General features: G+C 37.2%; 1 protein-coding gene across 2 annotated transcripts in view; it reads left to right on the forward strand.

Annotated features, from left to right (window-relative positions):
• The window catches only part of LOC118071034 (neuroligin-1-like), a 267,425-nt gene that overhangs the window by 81,262 nt on the left and 159,199 nt on the right, over positions 1 to 26,964 (forward strand). For both annotated transcript variants that reach the window (XM_035089972.1, XM_035089974.1), the window contains exon 3: positions 26,552 to 26,846. In XM_035089972.1, the coding sequence (XP_034945863.1) occupies positions 26,552 to 26,846 (295 nt within the window). The remainder of the gene's footprint in view (positions 1 to 26,551; positions 26,847 to 26,964) is intronic.

Consider the following 26,964-nt stretch of genomic DNA (forward strand, 5'->3'; position numbering starts at 1 on the left):
TTTGAAAATTGTTCCAGAATTCGAGTTAGAATTATTTGTTTGTAAAATATTTTTCTTTATTGATGATGCCGAATCGTTACAGAACGATTTATGATTGTTGTTAATTGATTAATGAATAAGAAAATTGATTTTGTTCTAATAAATTAAGCATTAATTGATAATTGGTATTTAAATAATTAGTAAAGAAGAGCCTTCAACTCCAGTTTGTTTATTTAACAATTTTGAATACGTTTGAGGGGTTCAACCGAGAATTATTGCCGGCCCTGACCCTCTCTCCACAACCCACATAACTGAGCTCCAGGAGATCCCCTGTCAGGACCTCTTTACCAGCAGCATCTTAATTAAGTTTAGTTTAAGATTTCGTAATTGGTTTTAAGATTTTTGGGAATCGTGAGAATTTGGTTGGATTTTGATTTTAGCTTTTAAGATTAGTTGTAAGTTTTGGTCTAGGCTTAAGTTTTTTTTTGGATTTAGATGTAAGTTTTGCCAGTTTAGTTATTCTGGCGATAAAAATAACTTGGCGCCCGTCGTTTATAATGACTATAAGCGAACCAGGGATGTTAGCTGATAAATTAGGGTCCTGGAGGAAGGTGAATACTGAGTACACCTACCCCAGTGGAAAAGTATCGTCACAATATATATATAGTAGAAGTAGAGTAAAGTAAAAAGATAAAAACAAAAGTAAAAAGAATGACGGAACAAATAGAAAAATGGAGAACAGAGAATAAAGCCCCTATCGGTTTGATCCACAGGGTACAGGTGTTCTGCGAAGATTGCAGGCCTGTATCCATTTCTGGATGGTCGTCGACCACGTGTACTGCCAGCAATTGCTCGGCTGTTTCTTTAAAATTTAAGGTTTTATTGCCATTTTCGGTGCGAAGTGCATTCATGACTTTTTTAGCTCGCACTTTGTCGGCCGCAATTGTGTATACCACACTCTATTTTTCCTCGTTTCCGTGGGTTGTGACGAAGTTTTTCCAGGTCTCCGTTTTCGCCTTTTTTATCGCTTCGGAGTACCTTCATACCTGCTGTCGGTATGGAAGTCTCGCTGCCGTGATTCGGTGCGTATCGGCACCAAGCTTGTTGAAGCGCTGGTATCTATGGCGCAGTCTATAGACATTACGTTTTCACGCTTTAAACGGGACAAGTGATTGTTCTACCATAGATTCGCTTTTTTCGTGCTTTTTGACGTGGCATGGATTTTTTGCAGAGTTCTGTTAACCCATTTGCAAAAGTTTCAGCAAAAATTAATGTTTATCGGAGAGTCCAGCAATGGTCCGGCGGTAAGTGTGCTTTCCAGCTCGGGTATTAACTTATTGAAGGCTTCCCAATCGGCTGCTTTGACATTAAACCGTTGGGTTGCCGCTGCGTGAGTTTCGCCCTGCACTCCGCTTTGACTAAGCTGGATTCCGATAGCCATGTGATCTTACCCCTGAATACATAGACGGTTACGTCTATGTACGATTCTCTTTTTGAGGAGCTCTGTGTGAGACCATCGATTTTATTAAGAACTTCCAAACCAAATTAGGTAAAGAAATTTGCTAGCTTTTCCTCTCTGGTGTCAAAATGTGGTGACCACAGAGGATATCGAGCGTTCGCATCCATATAGATAAGAACTTCCTTACCTTTAAGAGTCGACAAGACCTTCCTTAGGTGGTCAATGTGAACTTCGATTGGGTCTTTAAATCGAAAGTAATGTAAAATAGGACAGGTGCACTTCTATACTTAGTACATTGTGTATCAAGGAATCTAAGTGCGCCGTTATTGTCTCGGGCCAGTGACATTAGCCTTAGTGTGTGTTGGATGGTTTTTTAGTCTGACGAGGATCATTCTGACATAATTTGTAAAAAATTTATCAAAATATGTAAAAATTAGGTCTATCGGAAACCAAGACGAAATTTTCACTTGGGAAATTTTGGGAAACATTCTGTGCAGAGCATGATGCTATTGGAGATTCATGCCACGCCAGTGTGTTCGAGCATGAATACATGACTACTCATCTCTTCACTATGGGAATAAAGATTCATTATGCAGCCTCCTCAACTCTCAATAGAATTAAATCACATCTTGAGAAAGAAACTCACAAGACACGGTCAGAGTGGTCTTATGAGAAGGAACAACCCATTTTTTCTCATGTCGAACAACTCTTCAGTGATTTACCTCCAGTTTCGGCAACTCCTTCAGAACTTGACAAGCTAGTAGAGACTGTAAAGATAAATCATGACCTGCTTCAGGGGTTAGGGGTCCCTAATCAATACTGGGACTACCCATTAATCTTCAGACTACTCAACCTTTTAGACTTCAAGTTCAGAGAAGCCTGGAACCGTCAGAGACTCGACTCAACCAGTCAGCCAACTCTCAATCAACTTCTGTTGTTCATTACTTCTCAAGCACGAGCAATTGAAGCTGCAGATTTATCAGCAGATCAGATCAACCAGCTGCCAACTCAAGCATCGTCATGCTCAACAACGAAGTCAACTCATCAGCCAACTCAACAGAAGCAACAGACACCTCGAGCACGTCATCGACGATCTCAACACAACCAGAAGAAAGCTGATTATCCTTGTGATCAATGTACGAGTTCTGATCACTATCTTTCAGACTGCTCTCCATTCAAAAAATTGACAGAGTCCATGAGATACAAACTCGTGCTGACTTCTCGGCTCTGTTTTAATTGTTTCGGTCATCATTCCATAAAAAAGTGTAACTAAGATCATACGTGTAGTATATGCAATCAGAAGCACCACACGATGATTGCCCACCCCCGTACCGCAGCATCGACTCTACGAAGATCAGCTAAATGAACGTCAGTTGGACTATTGTAAAGCAGATAACTCTACGGCATCAATGACGCCATCGAGCACGCGGTCAGACACGTGTGGCGTTGGTTAGCTACAGGAAACTCACGCAGACAAATCGACAGTCGTTCTCACCAACCAATTGATTACTACCGGATGTACGCTCAATACCAAGATCTAGCGTTAGAGAGTAGAGACTAGAGACCCGCACCTAATCTCTCTACTACCTAACCTCTTAGTACCTAATTTAAAAGTGGATTTCTGAATTAATTATTGATGATTTTTTTTTTGCCGAAATTATTCAGTTTTTTGCAAAAAGACTCAATTTTGTTGTGAATGATTATCTCAGACATCTCAAGACCAATAGTCCACACAAACGTCAACTATCATTAGCACTCAAATCAGTTATAGTGGTCCAGGAAGATCAGTTTAGTGTCTGTGGACACTAAACTGTGCTGGCGTTGACGCCACAGTGCCTCACGGACAGTCACACATACAGTGTACCACCGAACAACTTTACTGTATCTGTGTGCCTGTCACTACAAGCTGATTGTGATATTATTTCATTACCTTTTTCAGACAGACGTTTCAATTAGTACCTGGAAAACTCAGTTACAATTATTAAGTAACATCATGATGGTCTTAGTAAATCGCAGACAACTCAGCAGTGAGGTGACGTGGTGAAGTGCCATTTCTGCAGCTAACTCTAGATCACAACCATCAAGTCAACCAGGTAATTCATTATCATAGTCAACTCATTGCAGTTAATTCTCATCAAGTTTCAGTCAACTCTTCAAGTGGTGGTGTGATCACATAACATCTAGGCAAATCAACGATAAAGGGTGATGAATCATGCAATCTACAGGTGCTAACAGGAGTAAAGCATGCTTCTCTGGTGACTCGACGGAAGGGATGACCTTACCACATGAGGTTTCGGCCTCAGGAGGGTTGAGGGTCCTGGAAGAAGAGTCATTAGGTCTCGTTTGATCTCCTACAGCCGAAGAAAAGAGAAAGACTCACACTAGTCAACTCTCAGACGACTCACATGATTCAACAATCACCAAGAACAATACAGACAACTCAGAGATACATGGAAGACCCTCTTCAGCACTCACGACAACAGAAGAGAAAGGTATCAGCAATTCTTCGGTGCAATCAGTCAACTCAGCAGTCTTACTCGCCACAGCCGGTTCTTTATTAATCTCAGATTACTCTCAGCTCCCAGTAAGACTCGTGATAGACTCAGGGTCTGAGCTGACTATCATTTCATCAAGCTTGGTAAAGACTCTCTCATCCCAACGTACAACTCATTAGCCGACTCTCTCCAGACAATAACTCTTGACGAAATTAATGACAGGCAACTCATTCAACAGATTAATCTGGAAGATACATTGTCGATGTTCCCCAAGAAGAAAAAACAAATAACTAGAAGTGACTTTTTGAAGAAAAAGTCGACCTACTCAACCTGCAGCACGACTCATTCGTCAGGAAGTAGCAGCTCACTTCATTAAGCTGCTATGAACTCATAGATATAGACTTTATTGAATCTATCAGACAACTCTCATGGTTTTAGTTCCAAGTTACCAAGATAAAACGCAGATCAGAGTCAGCTCAACTCTCTGATTCTTTTGGTGCACATGATTCATCATCAGGAGCTAAGTGTCTTACAATCACTTAATGATCAACTCACCTGAGATGAACTTGTTCAAAACGTTCATTGCGTCAATAAGTATCATATTCCGCACAGAACTCAACGAACATTAGACATCTCACTTCTACTTATGTAACGAATCATTGACAAAATTCATAGTGGAAGTCCAGACATTTTCAGACGTCTCTCAAACAGCTCTTACTGCTGTTAGTGTCAGTAAACTCAATTGATCCAGATACTCAGGAAATTCAGCAGCAACTTTCATCTGGATAGACTCACTATCTGGCTAGAACGTCTATGCCACAATCAGAGTGTCAACAATTTATTAACCAACTCCAATCAGCGGGGGAGTTATGTATCTCGCAAAGCCAACTTACAGATTTTGCTTCTCGAAGTATGATGCTCTCCCAACTTCGGTAGCACGTACTGTGATGCAGATTCACAGTAATTATTGCAGACTACTCCAATCAGTTAATCCGTCAACTCGTGTGCGATTCAACAGCTCATCAGAAGAGCAACCCATGGGATCTTATAAAACATGACAGACAGCTCAACCTTAGAATCGTTGGGAGATGATCTACAGGTTTCCCGACTGGAAAACTTGAGCAGAGTAACTGCAAGTTGTACAGCGGCAGGCAACTTCTCAGTCGGGCATTGCAGTCAACTCAATCTTACCCCCTGACGCCACAACAGAATCAGGGACGACAGGCTTCTCAAATGCAGGCAGCTCATGAATCGTACTTATGTCTAGATCAAGGTAATCTACAGGCAACTCAACCACTAGTTTCACATTTTTTCAATCAGTGTCCTGTCTCAACTGACACTCAAGACAGGATTCCAGTGATTAGGCTACTCTTTTGCAAACTTGGAACCATCAGTGATGCACGCAGCAACTCAACTAGTCATCTTTATCATTACTGATGCTCATGAAATAAGTTCATGTCGTGAAACTCTAGGCAACTCTGGACCTCATGCAGTAAGTGTATTGGAATTTTGGTGGTAATATTCCAGCACAAGGTATAAATAGACCACTGCATGGAAGTATTTGTGATGTGGCGAAGAAGCTCCGCAACTCATAAGTCACATGCCTCAACCGAAAATGACTTCGTCCCGACCATACGTCGTCTGTGGTGTGGAAAACGCTGATCCACCCACTCATTAGACTTGTACAGGCAGGAGCTCCAGAACAACAACAGGGATGAACATGTATTTTCGTGCGCTTCTCGCTAAGTCATTGCAGTGTGAGATTAACATAGTTTTTCATCAGACTTATGTGGTGCCACGTTCAGATGGTTCACTGAACGACAAAAACTCAAACTCTTCAGATAAAAGGGAACACAATATATTAAGCCGCCAACTCTTCAGTCAGTTAACTCATTTCTCAGATGACTCATCTCTCAGATAACTCATCTCTTACAGATTATGAGGAGCTGGGAAAACTAAGAGAAAATCCAGACAACTCATATTCAACTTTGCCCAAAATTATCAGAGGTCTTGAATAATTCGGTTCAACTCATTTCTTCTGTCCTAGCCTGTGATAGTTGAGGAAAATGCAGATCACTTAACTCAGAAGACAACACATCTACACAGCCAACTCAACAGTACCAACAGAGATACTCCATCTCCAATGAACAGACCTCAAATGATCGACAGACCACCACGATTATCAGCAAGGACGTTGCTGATGGGGGGAGAATGTTCTGACTTGGTCTAAGGTACTCTATCGACGGCCTAACATTTTTCTCCCCACCGAATAATTAGATGACTCGAGGTCTCTCCTGCCAACTCATTTTCGCCAATTAGACAACTCGAATTCATTCCTAGACGTATATATCCCTTCTCGAAGGGCCTAGAAGCTTCGAGAACGCAGAGTTTTCGAGAAACACGGACCGTCGTCTTCTGTATTCGCCGGTTACTGCGAGTATTCGTACGTAGCTCGTACTCGGACGACTCTTGGGCATCATCGGACGATGCCAACCCACAGACAACTCGTAACAGTCAACTCGGTACGTCTGTACTAGCAGAGAGCTCACGCAGTCGAACTCTCTAGTAAAAACCCAGACAACTCCTCAGACATGGACTAACTCACCAGTTAATCATCTATAGTGATAATTATGAACTCATCAGGCAGTCTACCTCTTAGAAGACATCCTCAGGAAGCTCATGTTGGTCCGCATCAGCACCTTTATACAAAAGGCGCGAATGATGTCGGCTTCGACGCCTCACGGCCTTATGGACAGACACACACACACAAGATCCATACACGAACAACTCGCTTGTGTCTGTGTGGCTGACGCCAACACAATGAAACTCAGACTACTCAAAAATTCAGGCTACTCCTGGTGCAGAGACCAGTACAGGAAAACTTACAACTTTCCTGTGATCCTCTACTCATCAGTCAACTCATCAGTGAACTCTATGTGAAGTTTCCGTGAACTCAAGACTGTACAGACAATTCAAAGACTCTTTTATTGTTATTTTTCTGTTAGTGTGATTTTAGTGTTTAATAAATCGTTAACTGTTACTGTTAAATAGTGTCAGCCAACTCATTTACACCGTTTAAAAGTCCCGACTGTTCTAGCATTCAAACATCCTGAAAAATACAGTCCACAAAGTCCCGACTTCTCACTCAGCCGACTTAAAGTTAGAACACTGTGTTAAGAAAAAACGTCTAGAACGAGTTGAAATTTCCTCCAATTAAACTGTTTTTTTTCGTAGTAAGAGGATAAATTTCGATAATAAATAATACGACACCTGCTTACAGATTAAGATTCAGAGTGATGAGAATATTTTTAATAATTTCTAATGTATTCCGGTAAAAATCACTTCAAAAGTTTCTTAAAGTAATCAAAGAAATTCAAAGAATCTTATCATGTCATTCGAATAAATCGGAGAATTTCATCAGAAATTTCACTTGTTTTACAAGGAGTAGTTTTCTGTACGATTTTATTGACATGTCAAGCCTAAGCGATTTACTAATTTTCGTGATAGTTCATTTTGTAACATTTATGCTATGTGTTTTTTTATGATTGGTAATAATCAAGTTAATTGATTTTCAGGAAACGATTATTGAAACTGCATTGAATATAAATGCAATATCTATTTCTGGATGCAAATTTCATTTTATCAGTGTTATTGGCGCCATATATAATCATGTAGTCTACAATGTTTATATAACAACGATAAAACATTCGTATTCAACTTGCGTTTACTTACATTATCTATCGTACCCTTTGATGTTATAAAAAGTGATATATTATACACATTTCTCCCTTATTTTGAACCTAAATGGATCGAAAAACGTCATCATAATAGAAATAAAAGACATAAACCAAGATTTTCTATCAGACTATGAAATTGTTATAAAACTGTTGTCCACTGCTTCTATTAGATTATCTCTAGATGCTATGGAAGATGAACAGGTGAAAACAGGAACTCTAATTACTCAAATCAATGTAGGTTTAGATACCTCCACTCGTCGTAAAGCGTATTGCAACTAAGATGATCGATTAAGAAATGTCGTTATCAATTACAATGTAAATAATAAACTAGGTTATCTGAAAATTGTTGAAAAAATTATTTCACTGCACCATTCGAGTTAAAACCGACTTCAAATTTATCTTCTCAGTTAAACTGTTATATTCATCGACTATTCTATTCTTTTTATTTATCTGCTATTTTGGTTTGGCTGCTGTTATAGCGGGTAAATTTAAATATTTAAAAAATTGTTTGCCGATAGTTGTCAAGGATTTTGGGAGGTAATTGTTGTCGATCTTCTCCACCAAGCAGCGCTATTGTGGTGGGTAAAAATTAAATTTCTAAAAATTTTGTCCGTGAGTATTACAAATCTAGTGTCAGTAATCGTTAAAAATCTATTCTTCCAGGTTGCGATGTTTCAATAACGCGCGAAATGTGAATTTCGAGAAGTTTACAATGCTAATATTCAATTTAAATACTTTAGAAATATTTTTTATTTAACTTATATACTTTTATTCTATTATTTGTAATACTAATCTTATTTCATTATTAACAAAAGCATAACATTAAATGAATTTTTACACTTTAACAATATACTTTACTTAACATATATACTTACATCCTATTATTTAATTATTCTTGATACTTCATTATGCAAAAACAAACCACCTCATTTCAACAAAAAAAGTTAATTCAAAATTCTAAAGTTCATCTTCATTTTATCATTTGCAGTTTCCATTTGATCAGTATGAATTAATCGTATAGTCTGGGCAGATAATTTCCGTCTTTCTGATATTCTACGAATTGATTTACGTTATCATGTAATATCTTTTACGTTTATTTCTTATGTTAGTTTTTGTTATAAATCTAAGAAACATCTGCTACCGATGCCATGACGCTATGTATTAAAAAAACCAACGAATTTATTGACTTGTTGAACTAGTTGAACTTATCAACTCAAATATGCAATTTTACTTTCATATTTTACTTACATGTACTCGTATGGAAACGATACTGAACAACTATCATTACTCTAGTTGCCATAAAATATATAATAATTCAGCATGTTTTTATCACATAATGGGTAAAAGGTAGATAAATGCATTTTTTGCCGAGTTGAAAAATTAAATGAATAGCAGCTACAAGAATCTGTAATCCAAGAATTTTTTTTCATTCCTATTCTCGAATTTATATATACTGGGATGGAGTTTAAAATTACAGCTCCTAGACTAACAGCAGATAATCGATATTGTGTTTATATAAGCACAATATCGATGTCGTATGATTTTTACACACACATTTTCATAATTTCAATGTGATTTTTCCATGAGCATCGATATTTTTGATCACGCTGACAATATTTCTATGGAATGACTGAAAAATGGCACTTTCAACAGTTATTCAGATGGTATAGAAGGGTAGTTTTTATGTATCATATTTCCGGTAACACTATCAAAGCTATTGAATAATTTGTAAGAAGTGATGTCACATAACAGAATCAATGATGGAATTAAGTAATGTTGAGGGAGTAGTTTACCACACATAAATAAATGTTCTTAGGTGTTCCAATTCTAGACAAATTTTGCAAAAATGGTAATAAAAACCACAAACTTGACTGTTCTAAAATGGATAAGGTTCGAATGGAGTTCCCTCAAAGAAAAGAAGATCAGATTATTAGTTTTAGGAATTTTAAATGTAAAGATCCTGTAGCATTTGCAGTATATGCTGATCTTAAGCGTACTCTAGAGCCGCAAGTAGATGAGGCACAAACGCATGTCCTACCAGTGTAGCTTTTTCCCTCCATTGCTTATATAATAATAGGTTATCACGATTTCAATTAAATCGATCAGCTACATGCATTCAATGGTATATGGAAGAATTAAAAAATATTGCAACTGAAGTAGATCATTATTTAAAACATCCTCTTCCAATTTCAAACATAATGTTAAATTATTGTTCACTGATAGCTTCATTTATCATTTTATGAATGTAAATATATATGATTGCGTAAAACGCGACATTCAGAAATACGATACTTCTGATTATCCTGAAAATAATGTTTATGGAATTTTGTTAGCTCTTATAAGAAAGTTTTAGGTATGATGAAAGACGAAAATAATGGAAAAATTATGACTGAATTCATTGGGCTCAGAGCAAAAATGTATAGTTTAAAAGTTCACAATAAAAGGGATCAAAATAAAGAAGATCAAAGGAAAGACAAAGGTGTAAAAAAGGCAACAATCAAAACAATTACGATTGATGATTATAAAGGATGTTTGTTTCATCATACCATTTAAAAAATAAATATCATATTGTAAAATAAGACTCAATAACAACTTCGGAAAATTAGAAAATATATAAAAATGTTTATTAATGATTGACAGTAATCAATTAAAAGTAAGAATCCGTGCGGTCAACTCAAGTCACAGTCAAAAACTGAAGATAAACAAACTCTCCCCTCGTTGCTATAAACAATCTAATCGTCAAGCAATCGTTGTTAAATAACAAACTGTCGTTAGTCTAATAGTCATTAGATGGCGACATACAAATATTTTACACTTCTCCCGATCTTCTAAAAATTGCCACCTGCAATTTCTATTAGTTGGGTAAAAATATTGGATTAGGCTGAAATAAAAAAACATGAAGAATCGAAAATTTAATTCCCAATTCGAAATTATGATAATCAAAATAATAATCATTCAGCCTACATTCCAATATTCCTGCTTCCCAACTTTGTCTGCTTTAAAAAATAAATAAAACAAATAATTAGGAGGGAAAAATCCTGCGGCGGGTAAAAACCTCCAAACAGACCAAAATGATCTAAATTAAACTAAAAACGTGATTCTATACAATAAAAGATTTCTTAAAAACTAATCGTCCGTTAGTCAAATTAAAAATTAAAATTTCCATCTTCAATTCCCTTTCCATCCTTCTTTTTCATCAGGAGAAACCACTGGGAAGAACCAAAAGAACCCAAAGAGTAGGAAATACCAAGAACTGGAAGGTCATAGAACTAAACAAAATAAAATTTCCTTACAGAATCAAAGTTCTTTAAAAATTTTATTTTTTATCATAAATTCAATGTTCAATCAATAATTAGGTTGAATAGTCAGATTTCATGGAATCAATTCTCCAAATACATTCCGACTTCGCATTCTTTTTTTAAACAAAAATCCGACTCTCAAATAAATGATTCAATATCATTAAAACAATCAATTCAATTCCACCTTGCGCAAGGAATTTTCAAAAAAAAGTTCAATAGCTTCTGCTCACTGTGCAAACTAAATTATTAAAAATTAGGCTCACAGTTACGCATACTATCCGAACAAAAATATTAGGATACCATGGACATCTAGTACCTCACTTTGCTTCACTTTGGCCAATAAATATAGAAAAGAGTTCCAGTACAATGACTCCAATTGCGTATATCCTACAGTAACTCCACGAAAACGCTCCAGAACAGACATTGTGAATTTAAATCAACAATCAAATGATCAATGAGAGCCAACATTCTCAGACTGGAAGTTACAAAAACCCTGAATCCAACAGAAATTAGGAATCCAGAAAGAGTCATCATAACTAATCATCTTCATAAGGAGCGAGTCTATTCACATGAACAACTTTCAAACGACCATTCGGAATTTTATGAATTCGAAATACAACATCATTAAGTTTGTTTTTGATAATATAAGGACCTTCCTACTCACATTGAAGTTTTGGACACTTTCCTTTAACTCTTTTAGGAAAAAATAACCAAACCTTTTGACCGACATCAAAAGAAAGAATATTAGATTTCAAATCATACATATACTTAAGTTTTTCAGATTTAATTTGCAACTTATCCCGTACATTATCATGAACAATCTTTAATTGTTCACGAAGATTAAAAACAAAATCAGTTATAGAATTATCCTCAAAAGAATTATCTGAAGGATTAATTCCTCTAAGAAGATCAATAGGCAACCTTAATTCACGACCCAACATCAACAAAGCTAGAGAATACTCAGTAGTTTAATGTTTTGAAGAACGATAAGCCAACAAAAATAAAGAAATCCACTTATCCCAATCTTTTTGATTCTTACTAATAAATTTGGACAAATATTGAAGAATAGTCCTATGCAACCTTTTAACTAAACCATTTGATTGAGGATGAAGAGGTGTGGTTCTTGTCTTCTTAATACCAAAAAGACTCATCACCTCCTTGAAGATTTCAGATTCAAATTCTCGACCCTGATCAGAATGAATTTCAATAGGAACACCATATCTACAAAATATTTGAGTTACCAAAGCCTCAGCAGTAGTAGAAGCCTAATGATTAGGCAAAGGAATCACCTCAGGCAATCAAGTAAAATAATCTGTAACAATAATTTAAAAGCTATTCTCAAAAAAGGTTTTAGTAAGAGGACCAAGAATATCAATGGCAACCCTTTCGAAAAGGAGAACCAACATTATAAATTTGAAGTTGACCACAAGACTTTTTATGGGGACCCTTGTTAGCGAAACAAACTTTGCATTTTTTACACCAAATCTCAATATCTTGCTTAAGAGTTGCCCAGAAAAATCGTTGACGAATTTTCGAAATCGTTTTATTCATACCAAAATGACCACTAGAAGGAGAATTATGAGCCTCATGAATTATTTCATTCACTTTAGCTCGAGGAATGACAACCTGAAAAATAATATGAGAAAGATTTGGAGCTTCCCAACGTTTAACTAAAACACCATTTTTCATTTCTAAAGGATTCCCATGAAGTAAATAAATTTCAAATGTAGAATCGAAATGTGAAACATCGTTATACTCGGGAACTTTATTTTTCTTTTTGAATTTAATAATTAAACTCAAAATGTTATCATCATTTTGAAATTTGATCCAATCAGAATCATTATTAATTTCACAAATGACACGGAAAATATGCCTACTATCACATTTTCCATCAGAATCTATTTTCAGACATTTTTTACAATCACATGGACGCCGAGAAAGACCATCAGCATTGCCATGTTTATGACCAGGTCTATGTTCAACTTCGAAATCATATTGAAATAAGATTTCAAACCAACGAGCTATTTGATCTTGAGGATTTTTGAAAGAAAGTAACCAAGTGAGAGAGGCATGATCAGTTCTAATAGTGAACGTCTTGCCAAGAAGAAAATGACGAAAATGTTCAACAGAAATAAGAACAGCTAATCATTTTTTCCTAGTAACACAGTAGTTACGTTCTCGATTATTTAAAGTCTTACTGAAGTAAGCAATAACTTTTTCTTCATAAACAGTCTCACCATTATTATTAACTGGAATCTTTTGAGATAACACAGCACCAATGCCAACATTTGAAGCATCAGTATCAAGAATAAAAGGATAATTTGGATCAGGATAACCCAAAATTGGAGTAGAAGTCAAAATTTGTTTCAATTTTTGAAACGTTTGAAAAGCTAAATCATCCCAAATAAAATCTTTCTTTTCCTGACTAATAAGATATAAAGGTTTTGCAATAGTAACAAAATCTTTGACGAATTTCCTGTAATAAGAACAAAGACCTAGAAAACTTCTAAGTTCAGATTTATTCTTAGGAACAGGCCAATTAATAATAGCAGAAATTTTATCTGGAGAACTTTTCAGTCCTTCACCAGAAACTACATGTCCAAGGAAAATAACTTCTTTTTGGAAAAATATACATTTCTTAGGATTTATCTTAGGGGAAGCTTGTAAAAGTCTTTCAAAAACATTTTGAAGATGAATAAAATGTTCATCAAGACTTTTACTGAAAATAATAATATCATCCAAATAAACTAAACAAATTTTACCGAGAAGACCTTTTAAAACTATATTTATGAGTTTAACGAAGGTAGCAGGAGCATTACACAAACCAAAAGGAAGAACCTCAAATTGCCAAACCTCATTCCAAATACAAAAAGCAGTTTTAGATCTATCCGCCGGAGCAACTTCAACTTGCCAATATCCACTTTTTTAATCAACGGTAGAAAACCATTAAGCACCAAGAACCATATTTAATATGTCTTCATGATGAGGAATTGCAGTTGAATCCTTAACTGTGACATCGTTTAATTAACGATAGTCAACACAAAATCTAATTTCATCACCTTTTTTTGGAACAAAAATAACAGGAGAAGCCCAAGGACCATTACAAGGTTCTATTGCATTCTGTTGTTTCATTTCCTCCATAAATGAATCGACTTTATCCCTATAATGTTAAGGAATACGACGAGGAGCCTGTTTTATAGAAAGTGCATTTCCAACATTAATTTTATGTTGTAAAATTTTGCACTTTCCTAAATCAAAAGAATTTTTCGCACCAATATCCAAATTCTTCAATAAAATTTCTTCAAAACGAAATTTATCATTGACATCCAAAAATTTTGAAGATCTTTCAAACAAATCTAAAACAAATTCTGGAAGTTTATTCAAAGAAGAACTAATTTTATCAATTAAAACAAGTTTATTACTTACTGAGAATTTTTTATTAAGGAGATCTTTGAAATCAGTAAATAAACCAGACTTGATTAAGAAATCTCATCCTAGAATACATTCTTCTTCAATTTTAGCAAAAACAACCTCTAAATTAACCTTAATATTGGAAATCTTTATTTCTACAGTCTCGATAAAATCAAAATCAAATTTATCACCTGAAACTGTAAAAATAGAATAAGAAATAGAAGAATTATTCAAAACAGTTACCATCCCTTTAAACAAAGAAGAATTAACAACCGTAATATCAGCAGCAGTATCAACTGTCATAATACATTTTTTGCCATTAACTTCCCCTCTAAGTGAAAGTTTCGGTTTAGAATCAGAAGAATAAGGAAAATCAATTGAATTAATTTTTAGTTTTGACGAAATTTTTTTTTGGATGAACTTTCACCAGTAGACTCATTAGATTTATGAATACTTGATAAACTAGTTTGAACATCTTGAAGAACTTGACAATTCTTTTTAGAATGTCCTTTTTCACCACAAATCCAACATTGGAAAATTTGCGAAGAATTTTGATTTTGGGAATTTGACCTAAAATTTCCTTTAAACAAATTGTTTCTATCATCCTTTTAAAAATTATTTTTAAAATTATTATTTTTATTGAAATTATAATTATTTTTACTAAAATTATTATTATTTTTATTATTAAATTTATTTTTTTTCTGACCTCCAAAGGTCAAATCTTCAATCGATTCAAGCTCTAAAGCTCTCTGAGTTGCTAATTGAAGAGACTCAATTCCCTCTGAACGAAGAGAAAATTGTAACTTTAATTTTTTTAATCCAGAAATGAATTGCAAACCAGCAATTCTATCTCTCTCTTCGGAAGAGACCGAAGGATACGCAAATTTGACAAGCCTATCCAAATCATTTGAAAAATCAGTTAAATTTTCATTTTCAGACTGTTTCCTAGCCTGAAAACGACTAAAATAAGCTCGAGAAAATGGAGCTTCACCAACACGATCTTCCAAAATTTTCTTCAATTTATCGAAATTCCCTAAATCTCCTAAACTCAAATTTTCTAAAATGACTTGAGCTTTGTCCTTCAGACACTAAAATCGATGCTTTAACTTCATTTGTCCACTTATGCAGACGAGCGATAGTCTCAAATTGACGGAAATAAGATTCCCACGTCTGAGAACCATCAAATTTTCCCGGTTTCGCAAAAGCTAAAGAACTATTATTAACCGAAGAAGTTGAGACCGATTCAACCAAATTATCAGAATTATGTTCTAAATTATGAATTTCCAAATTATTATTATTATTATTATTATTATTATTTTCATCTTGCGATTCGTCAGAGGTGTCTGGCCAGGGATCCCAGGGCTCCGACCCACCTGGGGCCTGACCAGACGGAATTATCCTGCAGGCACCTGACTCCCTCAGGTTTGAGGGTGAGCCGGGGCTGCAGCCGTTCAGTCATTTGTTACAGTCGTCTCAGGATTCGGAGAGAACCAAGGATGACCGCTTTCTGCATACGAGCCGCGAGAATCTCAGCCGGACTACGGCAGACTGGTATTGTTCGAAGCTCTGTCAGAAAGCGGTCCCTCATCCCTCCGAGGGCGCCAATCACCAGGACTATCACGTGCGCTGTGTATTCGTGATAGACATTTCTCATGACCTCCATGAGCTCTCTGTAGCGTTCCTGTTTACTCTCTTCTTTTGCACGTATATTTGTCTCAGCCGGGGCTGAGAACTCAATGTAATATACGTGCTTGGTGGTATGGTCGAAAAGAGTAATATCCGGCTTATTGTGTTCAATACGTTGGGGCGTAGAGAGCGGGTGATTCCAAAGAATTTTTGCTCTCTCGTTCTCAACGACTGACTCAATTTCACCGGGCATATAGGGCAGCACTGGTGTCTCGTCTATTCCATAAGAGTGCCGAAGGTGGTAATACAGCACTCTTAGGGCGGCGTTATGCCGGTGTATGTAGGCTGAGCGCGCCAATATCGGACAAGCCGATAATACATGGAATAGCGTCTCATCTACATCACCGTGGCAAACTCGGCATCTTGTGTCCTCGAGTTGCTCGTGCATAACATCACGCCGATAGGCGAGGGTGGAAAATACACCATCTTGGCAGGCCATAATGAATCCTTCGGTCTCAGAGAACAAGCCAGCTGACTTAAGGTATTGGAAAGTCAGCTGGTGTGACAAGTCCTGTGTTTCGAGATGACGATAAAACACACCATGTAAGGACTTTGCCACATGTTCGTCGAGCAGTTTTAACTGCTCGGTTGTTTTTATATCGACCTTTCGCTGCCCTCTGGTCAATTGCAAAAGCCTTAGACCGTCTGAGCTGCTAGGGTCGAAAACTGAGCCGAGGTTCTGCGCTGCCTGATATGCTGCTCTATATAGGAACGCATCCCTTCCCAATAGTTCAAAGCTGTTCACGAACTTGAGAAGAGGATCAGAGCTCTCATAGATGTCATAAGCCAGGCCTATCACCAACCTGTCATGTAGACACTCCAAACTTAGTAGTCCACGCCCTCCCAGATCACGGGGAAAGTATAGGCGTTGGACAGAAGATCGCGGGTGATGACTTCGATATAGTGTCATCACTTTCCTCGTGATAATGTCCAGATCTTTAAGCTCTTTTCGGAGCCATTTAAGAACTCCGAATGAGTATAGCAAGACTGGGACAGCGAGCATATTCGTGGCTTTGACTTTGTTAGGGCCTGATAATTCAGAGCCCCATATTCTCTTAAGTCGCCACTTGTACTCACTGCGGAGAGTATCTTTGATGACAGACACGTCCTGCAAAGGAGATTGTGCCTGTCCAAGATATCGGTATGACTCTCCAGCATCCAGATGTTTTATGATGCTCCCGTCTGTAAGCTCGACATTATCACTCCAGTTCGGCGATCTTCCTTTTACTAAGTGGGCAACTGCGCACTTGTCCAACCCAAACTCCATGCCGATTGCACTGGTATACTCGGAAACAACTTCTAGGGCTGTTCGGAGTCTCTCAGGACTTGCCGCGTACACTTTCAAGTCATCCATATAAAATAGATGTGTGACTTTGTGTACGCGGTTGGAGACTCGTCCGGCTTTATATCCAGGCGTTCGGCGTAGAGTGACAGATAATGGCAGCAGTGAGATGCAAAATAGGAGAGGACTCAGGGTATCTCCCTGGTATACGCCTCTCCTAAATGGCACTGCTCTGGTAGACACTCTTGTTTCACCAGATGTTACGGTGAAACGTGTCCTCCAGAGCGGCATCAGATGTTCGATGCATCTCACTATTTGTTGGGGTACTGAAAGGCATTCGAGCAAGTAGAGGAGAAGCTCGTGTGATGTTGTATCAAATGCCTTTCTGTAATCCACCCAGGCCATTGACAAGTTGCGCTTGTAGTAGTATGCGTCCATTGTGACGCATCGGTCTACTAGCAAGTTCTCCTTGCAACCTGTCAAGCCACGCTTGCTGCCACGTTGTTCGTTTATCTGTCTCCATACAGGTTCTATTGCAGTCAAAATCCTCTCGTTCAAAATCTTTGTAAACAATTTGTAGAGAGTATTTAGACATGCAATAGGCCTGTAGTTTTTGGGGTTGGACAGATCACCACTTTTGGGGATCAGCACAGTACGCCCTTCAACGAGCCATCCAGGAATGGGTGTATCTCCTCCTAGATATTCTGAGAAGATACGAGCCAGATGCTGGTGGGATGAGGTCAATTTCTTCCACCAGAAGGTGGGGATTGCATCTGGCCCAGGGGCAGCCCAGTTCTTTGTGCCCCTTAGAGCATTCCTGATTTCATCCATGCTGACTCGTTGAAACTCTTCAGGAATTCGTGATAGATGTTCGTCACAGAATTCTCTGAAAAGTTGAAGGGCTGGAGTGTCTACATCTAGCGCACTAGCGCGACCATATATTTCGGTCCAGTAGGTTTCAACTCTTTCTGCACTCGGGGGCTCATAAGTGACAGGGGCTTGCGGCTTAAGAAAGCGCGAAGGGTCAGATTGGAACAATCTGTTGTCCCTTCGTCGCTTGTACCGCTTTGCTAATGACTTTTTAACGGCCATTAGCGATCTTATTTTGCCTGTGTACCTTTCCTTTAGGATTAGTAACACGGCCGTATTCAAAGTGTGATGTTCACGTCTGATACTCGCCACGATACGCCGAATTCTTGGCGTATAAGGCCTGTGAGTATTTACGTGATCCATCACACTCTGAATACGAGATGCACCCTGTCGAGCCTTCTTGATCTTAATTGCAATCTGTTCGATGCGTCTTTTCAGGCTTAACTCAGGATTGACAGGTGTTCGTCTGTCCTGAGTAAACCCTCGAGCCACATCATAGACTGCATTGTTGAGTGCAAAAAGATCTACACTATCTGGTACCCGATGGTCGAGATCTTGGTTAGCGCTGGCTAGGTGTTCTGCAGAGAGCGTAATTTTCCGGAGAAAATTACCCTCTCTGCTGGTGAAGTCCTGGTGATTGGTGCCCTCAGGGGGAGGAGATGGGGGTTCTGCAGTGAGAGTAGGGTGGAACGGGAGTATGCTCCACCTCGGAGCGGCTGTCTCGGGTGTTAGTGAGACTTCGCCCTCAGTCTCTGAAGCGTTTGATACTGAAGAGTCAGAGTCTGACTCCTCTTCTATCCGCCGTCGAGACTGAGTATACCGCACCTGCGATGCGAGCGCCGCCTGCGTTAGCTGTTGTAACTCTGGGTGCCTTTCGCACCACAGAGTATGCAGGCGCCTGGCATAGCCTGAGGTCTGTGGCTCGCATCTCTCCCAACACTGCATCAAATCCCGTCTCAGCTCCTCCGTCCACCTGAGGCGCTGTAGGGGTGGTCCGTGGTCGATAGCCATGTTGGAACGTATCGTAAGGCCCCTCCCAACTGTTCCATGGCCCTCATCCGAAGAGGGCCGGTTGTGGGGGGCCGGTGCAGGTCTATCGTTAGTAACCTGTTAAAAACCTTTGCAGGGGTGGTTAGCCCACTGCAAAGGTGGTGATGTTTAACGAAACCGAGATGGATAGTTTCGTTCCTCACGCCCAGAAGGCCATCACCAGTGAGGAGGGAAGAACTGGCTGTACGGACTTATTCCATTACCGTAGCGAGAGGAGCACCCCTCGGCCAGACACCATTATTATTATTATTATTATTATTATTATTATTATTATTATTGTTATCATAATTGTTATTATTATTATTAATTAAATTTCTTATCTCTTCAAATAAATTTTGAGTCTCTCTTCGACCTTCCTCAAAACGTTCCTCCAAACGAATCTGATCTCGATTTAGTCTTTTTTCCAAACGATTTAATCTCATCTTTAAAGCTAGAAGTCCTCCATTACTACCGTCTTCGACACAATCGGCATATTCAGTTCTCCTTCCAGCTCGAGTTTGTCTCCGACTTGGACTCTTTGGCATGATTTTTAAAATATTCTTCACCCTTCACTTCTCCAAAAATCACTAACGAAAATATTCACGGCACGCGAAACGAACCACTTTCTGACACCAATGTAAAATAAGACTCAATAACAACTTCGGAAAATTAGAAAATAAATAAAAATGTTTATTAATGATTGACAGCAATTAATTAAAAGTAAGAATCCGTGCGGTCAACTCAAGTCATAGTCAAAAACTGAAGATAAACAAACTCTCCCCTCGTTGCTATAATCAGTCTACTCGTCAAGCAATCGTTGTTAACTAACAAACTGTCGTTAGTCTAATAGTCATTAGATGGCGACATACAAATATTTTAAAATATTGTCAGTAAGAAACATGAAGTATGTACTATTTTGAAAACAAAAAAACCTTAAGTTAGGAAGATAATACAAGACAACGATTGGAGAGAACAACTGATACCCTTCCATGGGGTTATCAGAAATGCAACACAAATTTATATTTTTCAAATTTTATGGAAAATAATCAAACGTTACAATGTCATAGTTACATTGGTCTTTAAAATGTTATAATTATCATAGCAATAAGTTTTTGTCATAATTACAAGTCCTTCAAATAAACTACATATCATTTATATTGATCCAACTATTGTGTTCATTGCAAAATCCTAACCACTTTACATATGCTGGATTTCCACATTTTTTTAAAACTTTTTAACCAGATAAAAATCACGATATTGGACTCTAATAAATTTTTTCTTATAAAAATCGCCCTCTATTGGTTGATTTTAATAATAATTTGATTTATAAGTTACTGGATGAGTATTTTCGACTTTGCTGACAGTAAAAATTTCAGTGGTCCAATTGGGAGTGTATCCCTCCGTAAATATATGTATATGTTTACTTATTCTAACTTTGTCACCAACTTCAAACTCATTTTTCTCCTTAATTTTTACATTTTTGTACTTTCTATAAACAATATCAAATAATTTCTTTTCACCAGTCTATGAAGCTCTTCTGCAATCTGTCTTTTTCGCTTGTTCATAGCAATTGAGCTTTAGGTCTTTCTTTCAATTTTTTCTGAACGTTCTCCTCCAGCGGTTTCATAATGTCGGTATGTCTCCTATCTGCCTCCTTAAACGTATTTAATTGATCGAATTAATAAAATTCTTTTATTCTATCCAATTCAGCCTTCAAATTTTGTTGTGCTGTTTAAGAAGATTTCAACTGCTGTTTTACTTGCTCAATGATATTTTCAATTTTTTTGTGGAGATTTTGTATCTTTTATGTTAAAGATGCTATCGTATTACTAATACTTGATTTGACATTTTTCAATGATACGGCATCATTCAGATTGTTAATTTAAATCCATTACCAGCTTGACCACGGACAGAACTTTTTGGTGAATCATTGTCCAACTAACGTCCGAAAATGTCTACACTCATCCTTACTCTTCAAGAGGCAATTGATCAATATATAATTCCAGCTTTACGTAGTTTCTCAATAATTGATGTTATTTCATTGTTATGACTAAAACTACCAGCAGCACGTGATAAAACAAGTAGACGCAATCTATTAACAAGATTATTGGGATCGTCCCAACAAACATAGTCCAGAGGTCGATTATGATTTATCATATATTTCGGCAAACCTTTACCACTTTTCGGTAAATATTTGCTGACAATTTTTTGATATTTCTTTGAATATTTATTCTTTCTTAGCGACAGGGAGCTATAAAATTGGAGATATTGGAAACTATTTAAAGAAAGCTGATCCTAAATTGTCAATTTTCAATAAACTTACAACAAAAAATTACACAGTGACATTTACAGTGAGAACGCTACAATAAATTTTACGCCAGATGATTCTATTGGTCGTCTGTTGGGTTTCGGTCCAAGACCTATCTCCCCAAAATCAACACCGGTGTCGGACTACAACTACAAATTGTTGATTGAGACGGAAAATTGGTTAATTTTCGTGGAAAAATAATAACAATTCGTTTGCATGTGAAATCTATCAAGTAATCAGTATTGTTTATAAAACGATTGTCAAAAGAAGTCATAAAACCGACTTTTTATGCAAAAATATTGTCAGTCAACGACGAAATCTCAAACGACTAAGTCGTCAGAATATTGTGTTTTTGAAAAGCTTGGGCCTGAAGCCATGTATACAAAAAAGTTCACGTAGAATTGTGCTGTTTTGCATGTTTAATACTATGGCTGTGGAAGAGGAAACATAAGCTATCAACAGAGAAGTTGTTTTTGATGAGTCTATGTCACATTGTGAATTACATGCACATCAAGCTTATGCATCAGCTCTACTCAACAACAACGATGAAATTCGGATTGATTTGTGGAGTGGACACAGTTCTAAAGCTGTCACGTCTGCCAAACCACTAGATGAAGAAATTGAGATAATGATTATTTCTGAAGGGGCTCCTGAATATATTCAACCATTGGATATTTTTGAGTTCAGAATAAGGAAAAACTTTGGAAGAAATTTTTTAGACTTTCAAGAGATTTCAAATTTACACTTGAGAAATAGTATTATTCAATTACTATCACTGACTTATAATCAATTCTCGTCTCTGCAATACATTTATCTTCCGTTATTCATGGTTCAAAAATAGTTATACATTTATTGAACTAGATGAATTTAAAAATTCAGTCGATTTCGCATTTACAGTTAACTGTAAGTCTCATTGTAAAATCCCAGGATGTAAAAATATTGTAATTATCCGTTGTGCGTGGTATAAAGGATCACTGTATCTTGAAAATTTCTTACTATGAATATCATGTCTGTAATACGTACAATAAAATAATTTATCTCCTTCATTTTGATACAAATCTGGGAAAAAAGGGAATATTTTCTTTGGCATCGATTTTCATATCATTCAAAGCATTGCAAAGACACGTATCTTGTAGTTTTTTATGCTCATCTTTATAGGGCGTCACCTTTCGGATTAATTTTTACCCTTTTAAAACGTTTTTCTACCGAAAAAAATACGTGGTTCACCATTTGCGACGTAGATTGTTATACAAAAACCTTAGCTAAAACGACAGTGACCACCTCGCAAGGTTTCCTTGTTAGAAGTCCACGGCTTCCCAGATCACGGGGAAAGTATAGGCGTTGAACAGAAGATAGTGGCTGATGTCTTTGGTGTAATGTTATCACTTTCCTCGTGATAATGTCCAGATCTGTAAGCTCTTTTTGAAGCCATCCAAGAACTCTGACTGAGTGTAGCAAGACTGGGACAGCAAGCATATCCGTGGCTGCGACTTCTTAGAGCCTGACAATTCAGAGCCCCCACAACCTCTAAGGCTCTCTCACGCTTTACAGCGTACACTTTTAGGTTATTCATACAAAATATATGTGTGACTTTGTGTACGCGGTTGGAGAATCGTCCGGCTGTATATCCAGGCGCTCGGCGTAGAGTGACAAATAATGGCAGCAGTAAGATGCAAAATAGGAGAAGACTTAGGGTATCTCCCTGGAATACAACTCGCCTAAATGGCCGTATCCTCCAGAGTGGCATCAGACGTTCGATGTATCTCACTATTTGTGGGGGCACTGAAAGACATTCGAGCGGGTGAAAGAGAAACTCGTGTGATGTTGTATCAAATGCCTTTTGGTAATCCATCCAGGCCATTGACAAGTCGCGCTTGTAGTCGTATGCATCCATCGTAACACACTGGTCTACTAACAAGTTTTTCTTAGAGTAAGGCAGCTCAACAATTTTCGGGGATCAGCACAGTGCGCCCTTTAACGAGCCATCCAGGAATGAACGTATCTCCTCCTAGATATTCTGAAAAGATCCAAGCCCGATGATGGTGAGATGTTGTCATTTTCTCCTACCAGAAGGTGAAGATTGCATGTGGCCCAGGGGCAGTCTAGCTCTTAGTTTCCCTAGAGCATTCCTGATCTTATCGATACTGACTCGGTGAAACTCTTCTGAAATTCGTCATGGATGTTCACCACAGAATTCTCTAAAAAATTGTGAGCCACATTATAGACTGTACTCAGTGCAAAAAAGTCTACACCATCTGATACCCAATAGTTGAGGTCCTCGTTAGCGCTAACTAGATGTTCTGCAGAGGGCGTTATTTTTCGGAGAACGTTACTCCTTCTGTTTATGAAGTCCTGTAGATTGGCGCTCTGAGAAGGGGGAGATAGGGCTTCTGCAGTGAGAGGAGGGTAGAACGGAAGTATGCTCCACCTCGGTGCGGCTGTCTCGGGTGTGAGTGAGACTTCGTTTTCAGTCTCTGAAGCGTCTGATATTAAAGAGTCAGAGACTGACTCCTCTTCTATTTGCTGTCGAGACTGAGTATACCGCACTTGCGATGAGAGCGTCGGCTGTTGTAACTCTGGGTGCATTTTGCACTATAGAGTATGCAGGCGCCTGCCGGCCCCCGTGTTTACATAGATGTTTCTGTCCTTTACGATATGTCGCGTAACGTGGAGGCAGATTATAGTTCGTCGTACATTTAGGACTAAGTATAACTGGTCAATTAAGGTCGGACTCGTAGTGGTATGTCGTAAGGCCTCGGGCTTGTTACGTGTATCTCTGTGCCTGTTTTAAGGTGCAGCTATACGCGTCCCAGGAAACGCAATCGCGAAGAGAGTAGAGTTATAATTTTCCAGAGTTATGCCCTAGTAGGCGAGGTACTTAATTTCCGTCCTTCAGACGGGGGAAGCAAGGACTTTTCCAATACTGCATCAAATCCCGTTTTAGCTCCTCTATCCACCTGAAACGCTGAAAGGGTGATCCGGGGTCTAAATTACTATTGAAACATATCGTAAGGCCCCTGTTAAAATCGCTTGCTGGGGGGATGAATAGCGACATACAAATATTCTACGATATATTAAAAACAGTAAATAATGGTAATTATTTCCGAGATGATATTTTTGAAGATGATGGTAATGAACTATGTGACAATGAATGTATTGACATTTTCCAACAAGGTGGTGGTGAAAAAGTGAATCACAAAAAAATATGATGAAAACATCAAATGCAAAATAGAGGCAGCTTGAAATGCATATTTCAAATTGTTACAAAACTGGAAAGACTCCGTTGAAAATATTTCTTAGTGGATCAACTGATGTCGGTAAGAGTACCGTTTTTAATACTTTCTATCAATTAATTACGAGTTATATCGACAAATTACCATGTAGAGGTAATGATCAAATAGTAGTATTGTAATGTGCTCCATCTGGTAAAGCTGCATTTCTGATTAGCGGTGCACTCTGCATTTTCATTGCCATGTAGTCAGTATGGTGTAAATTTACCGAGATTATCTAATAATACTGCGAATAAATTGTAATATCATTTAGATTACGTTAAACTTGTAATTATTGATGACATTTTCATGGTAATATCTAATATATTTGGTTATGTTGATACAAGATTATGATAAACAAAAGGAATCAATGAACCGTTCGGTAGTGTATCGATACTTGCCGTCGGGGACTTAAATCAATTTTTTCCAATTCAAATGACATACAGTGTGGCGTTTACAAAACATGTTTTAGCTATCATAAACCAATCTACGTTATTTTTGATAGTTTAATCAGTAACGATTGTAAAATAGATACTGATAGTAATGACAGAAATAATAACGTTAAAAATTTACAAAAATTGAGTTATGTCTGGCTATCGGTAATTCGAGAATATTTATAGCATGGAATTCAATGGTCATAAATAAAACGAGTTTGTTTTTATTTATACTAATCGGATTGTAACTTTTTTCAGTAAAAAAAATCAAGTATGCATGGAAGAACTAAAATATATTAGATCGATTTCTTTTTCCGTTGATTATGACAAATTTCATTGTCATAAACTATTTACATGAACAAAAAGTAGTCTATAACCTTCTCAGCAACTCCCTCTACATGCGTGCTAAGTTAGTTCGTAATCGGATGAGCTGTTTCGGCGATTACGACGAATAGTCAGAGAGACAAATACTAGAAATTTAGATGGTAATGTAGATTTTAATTTATACTTCTATATAAATTTCTAGTATCCGTCTGACTGTCTGACGACTCTTACATATCACAATTGAATATGTTACAAACATTCAAAAAATCGGATCTATGCACTATATTTGCGTTCTTTTGATGTGTAATTTTTTCCTGTACTACCAGAAAGTTACTGACCATGTAAATCAAATGAAAATCTACCCAATTTTTTTATAACAATTGCATTCCTTAAAAACAATTTAAAAAAAGGGATCTGTGCAATTAACTCATATTCTTCCAACACGACTTTTTTTTCTTCAACTGGAAAAAGTTAATGATTATGTAATAGGAATGGAAACCTTCTCCTTTTGTTGATTACAAAGAAATTCAATATATACACTAAAGAACAAGAGAGACATCATAAATACAGGTTCTACCAGTGGAATGTTTTTCTTATTAACAAAGCAAAATTACTGACTATGTAACATTAATAAAAGCGTTCTTTTGTTTATAACAATCGAATCGTTGTAAATAAGCAGTAATTGAATCTCACGCTGCAATTCGAATCTTCTCCTTTTATTATTAGTACTTATAAATTTTTTTTATTTTTCTTTTTATACTATTAGACAGCAATAGGTATCTATGAATAGCTCATTTGAAATACGAAGTGACCATTGAATTTTTTTTTATTAATCTATTATAATACAATGCAATTATGCACTTTACGCAAACGAAGTCGCGGAAATCAGCTAGTCATATTCTAAGGAAAGACTTTAATACACATTTAACAGTTCTTTATATCTATTAAATAATTATTCTATGATTATAGGAGCTCAACGATCGTTTAGATCCTGTAGAAGTTTTTCGGGGAATTCCTTATGCGGCTCCTCCAGTAGGAAATTTGAGATTACGAGAACCAGCTTCTCCACTATCTTGGTCCGGAGTGAAACTCGCAGATACGTTCGGATTTGTTTGTCCCCAAATATTTCCAGATGTTTCCAATTTTAGTTCTGCAATGAATGCAATGCCAACTGGACGATATCAACTGCTGCAGCAAATGGCAGCTTATTTAAAAAACCAAAGCGAGGACTGTCTAACATTAAATTTATACATACCCGGCAGTGGTAAGATATTAAACATATTTGTAATTATTTTAATTAGTAACTTCAAATATAAAAATATTCCTGTAAGCTAATACTCATAATAAGATTAGATATTCATAGTCCAATATCTATGATTTTT

Source organism: Chelonus insularis, unplaced genomic scaffold, assembly GCF_013357705.1.
Source record: "Chelonus insularis isolate UGA/USDA-ARS -01 unplaced genomic scaffold, ASM1335770v1 contig_71_pilon, whole genome shotgun sequence".
Taxonomy (NCBI): Eukaryota; Metazoa; Arthropoda; class Insecta; order Hymenoptera; family Braconidae; genus Chelonus; species Chelonus insularis.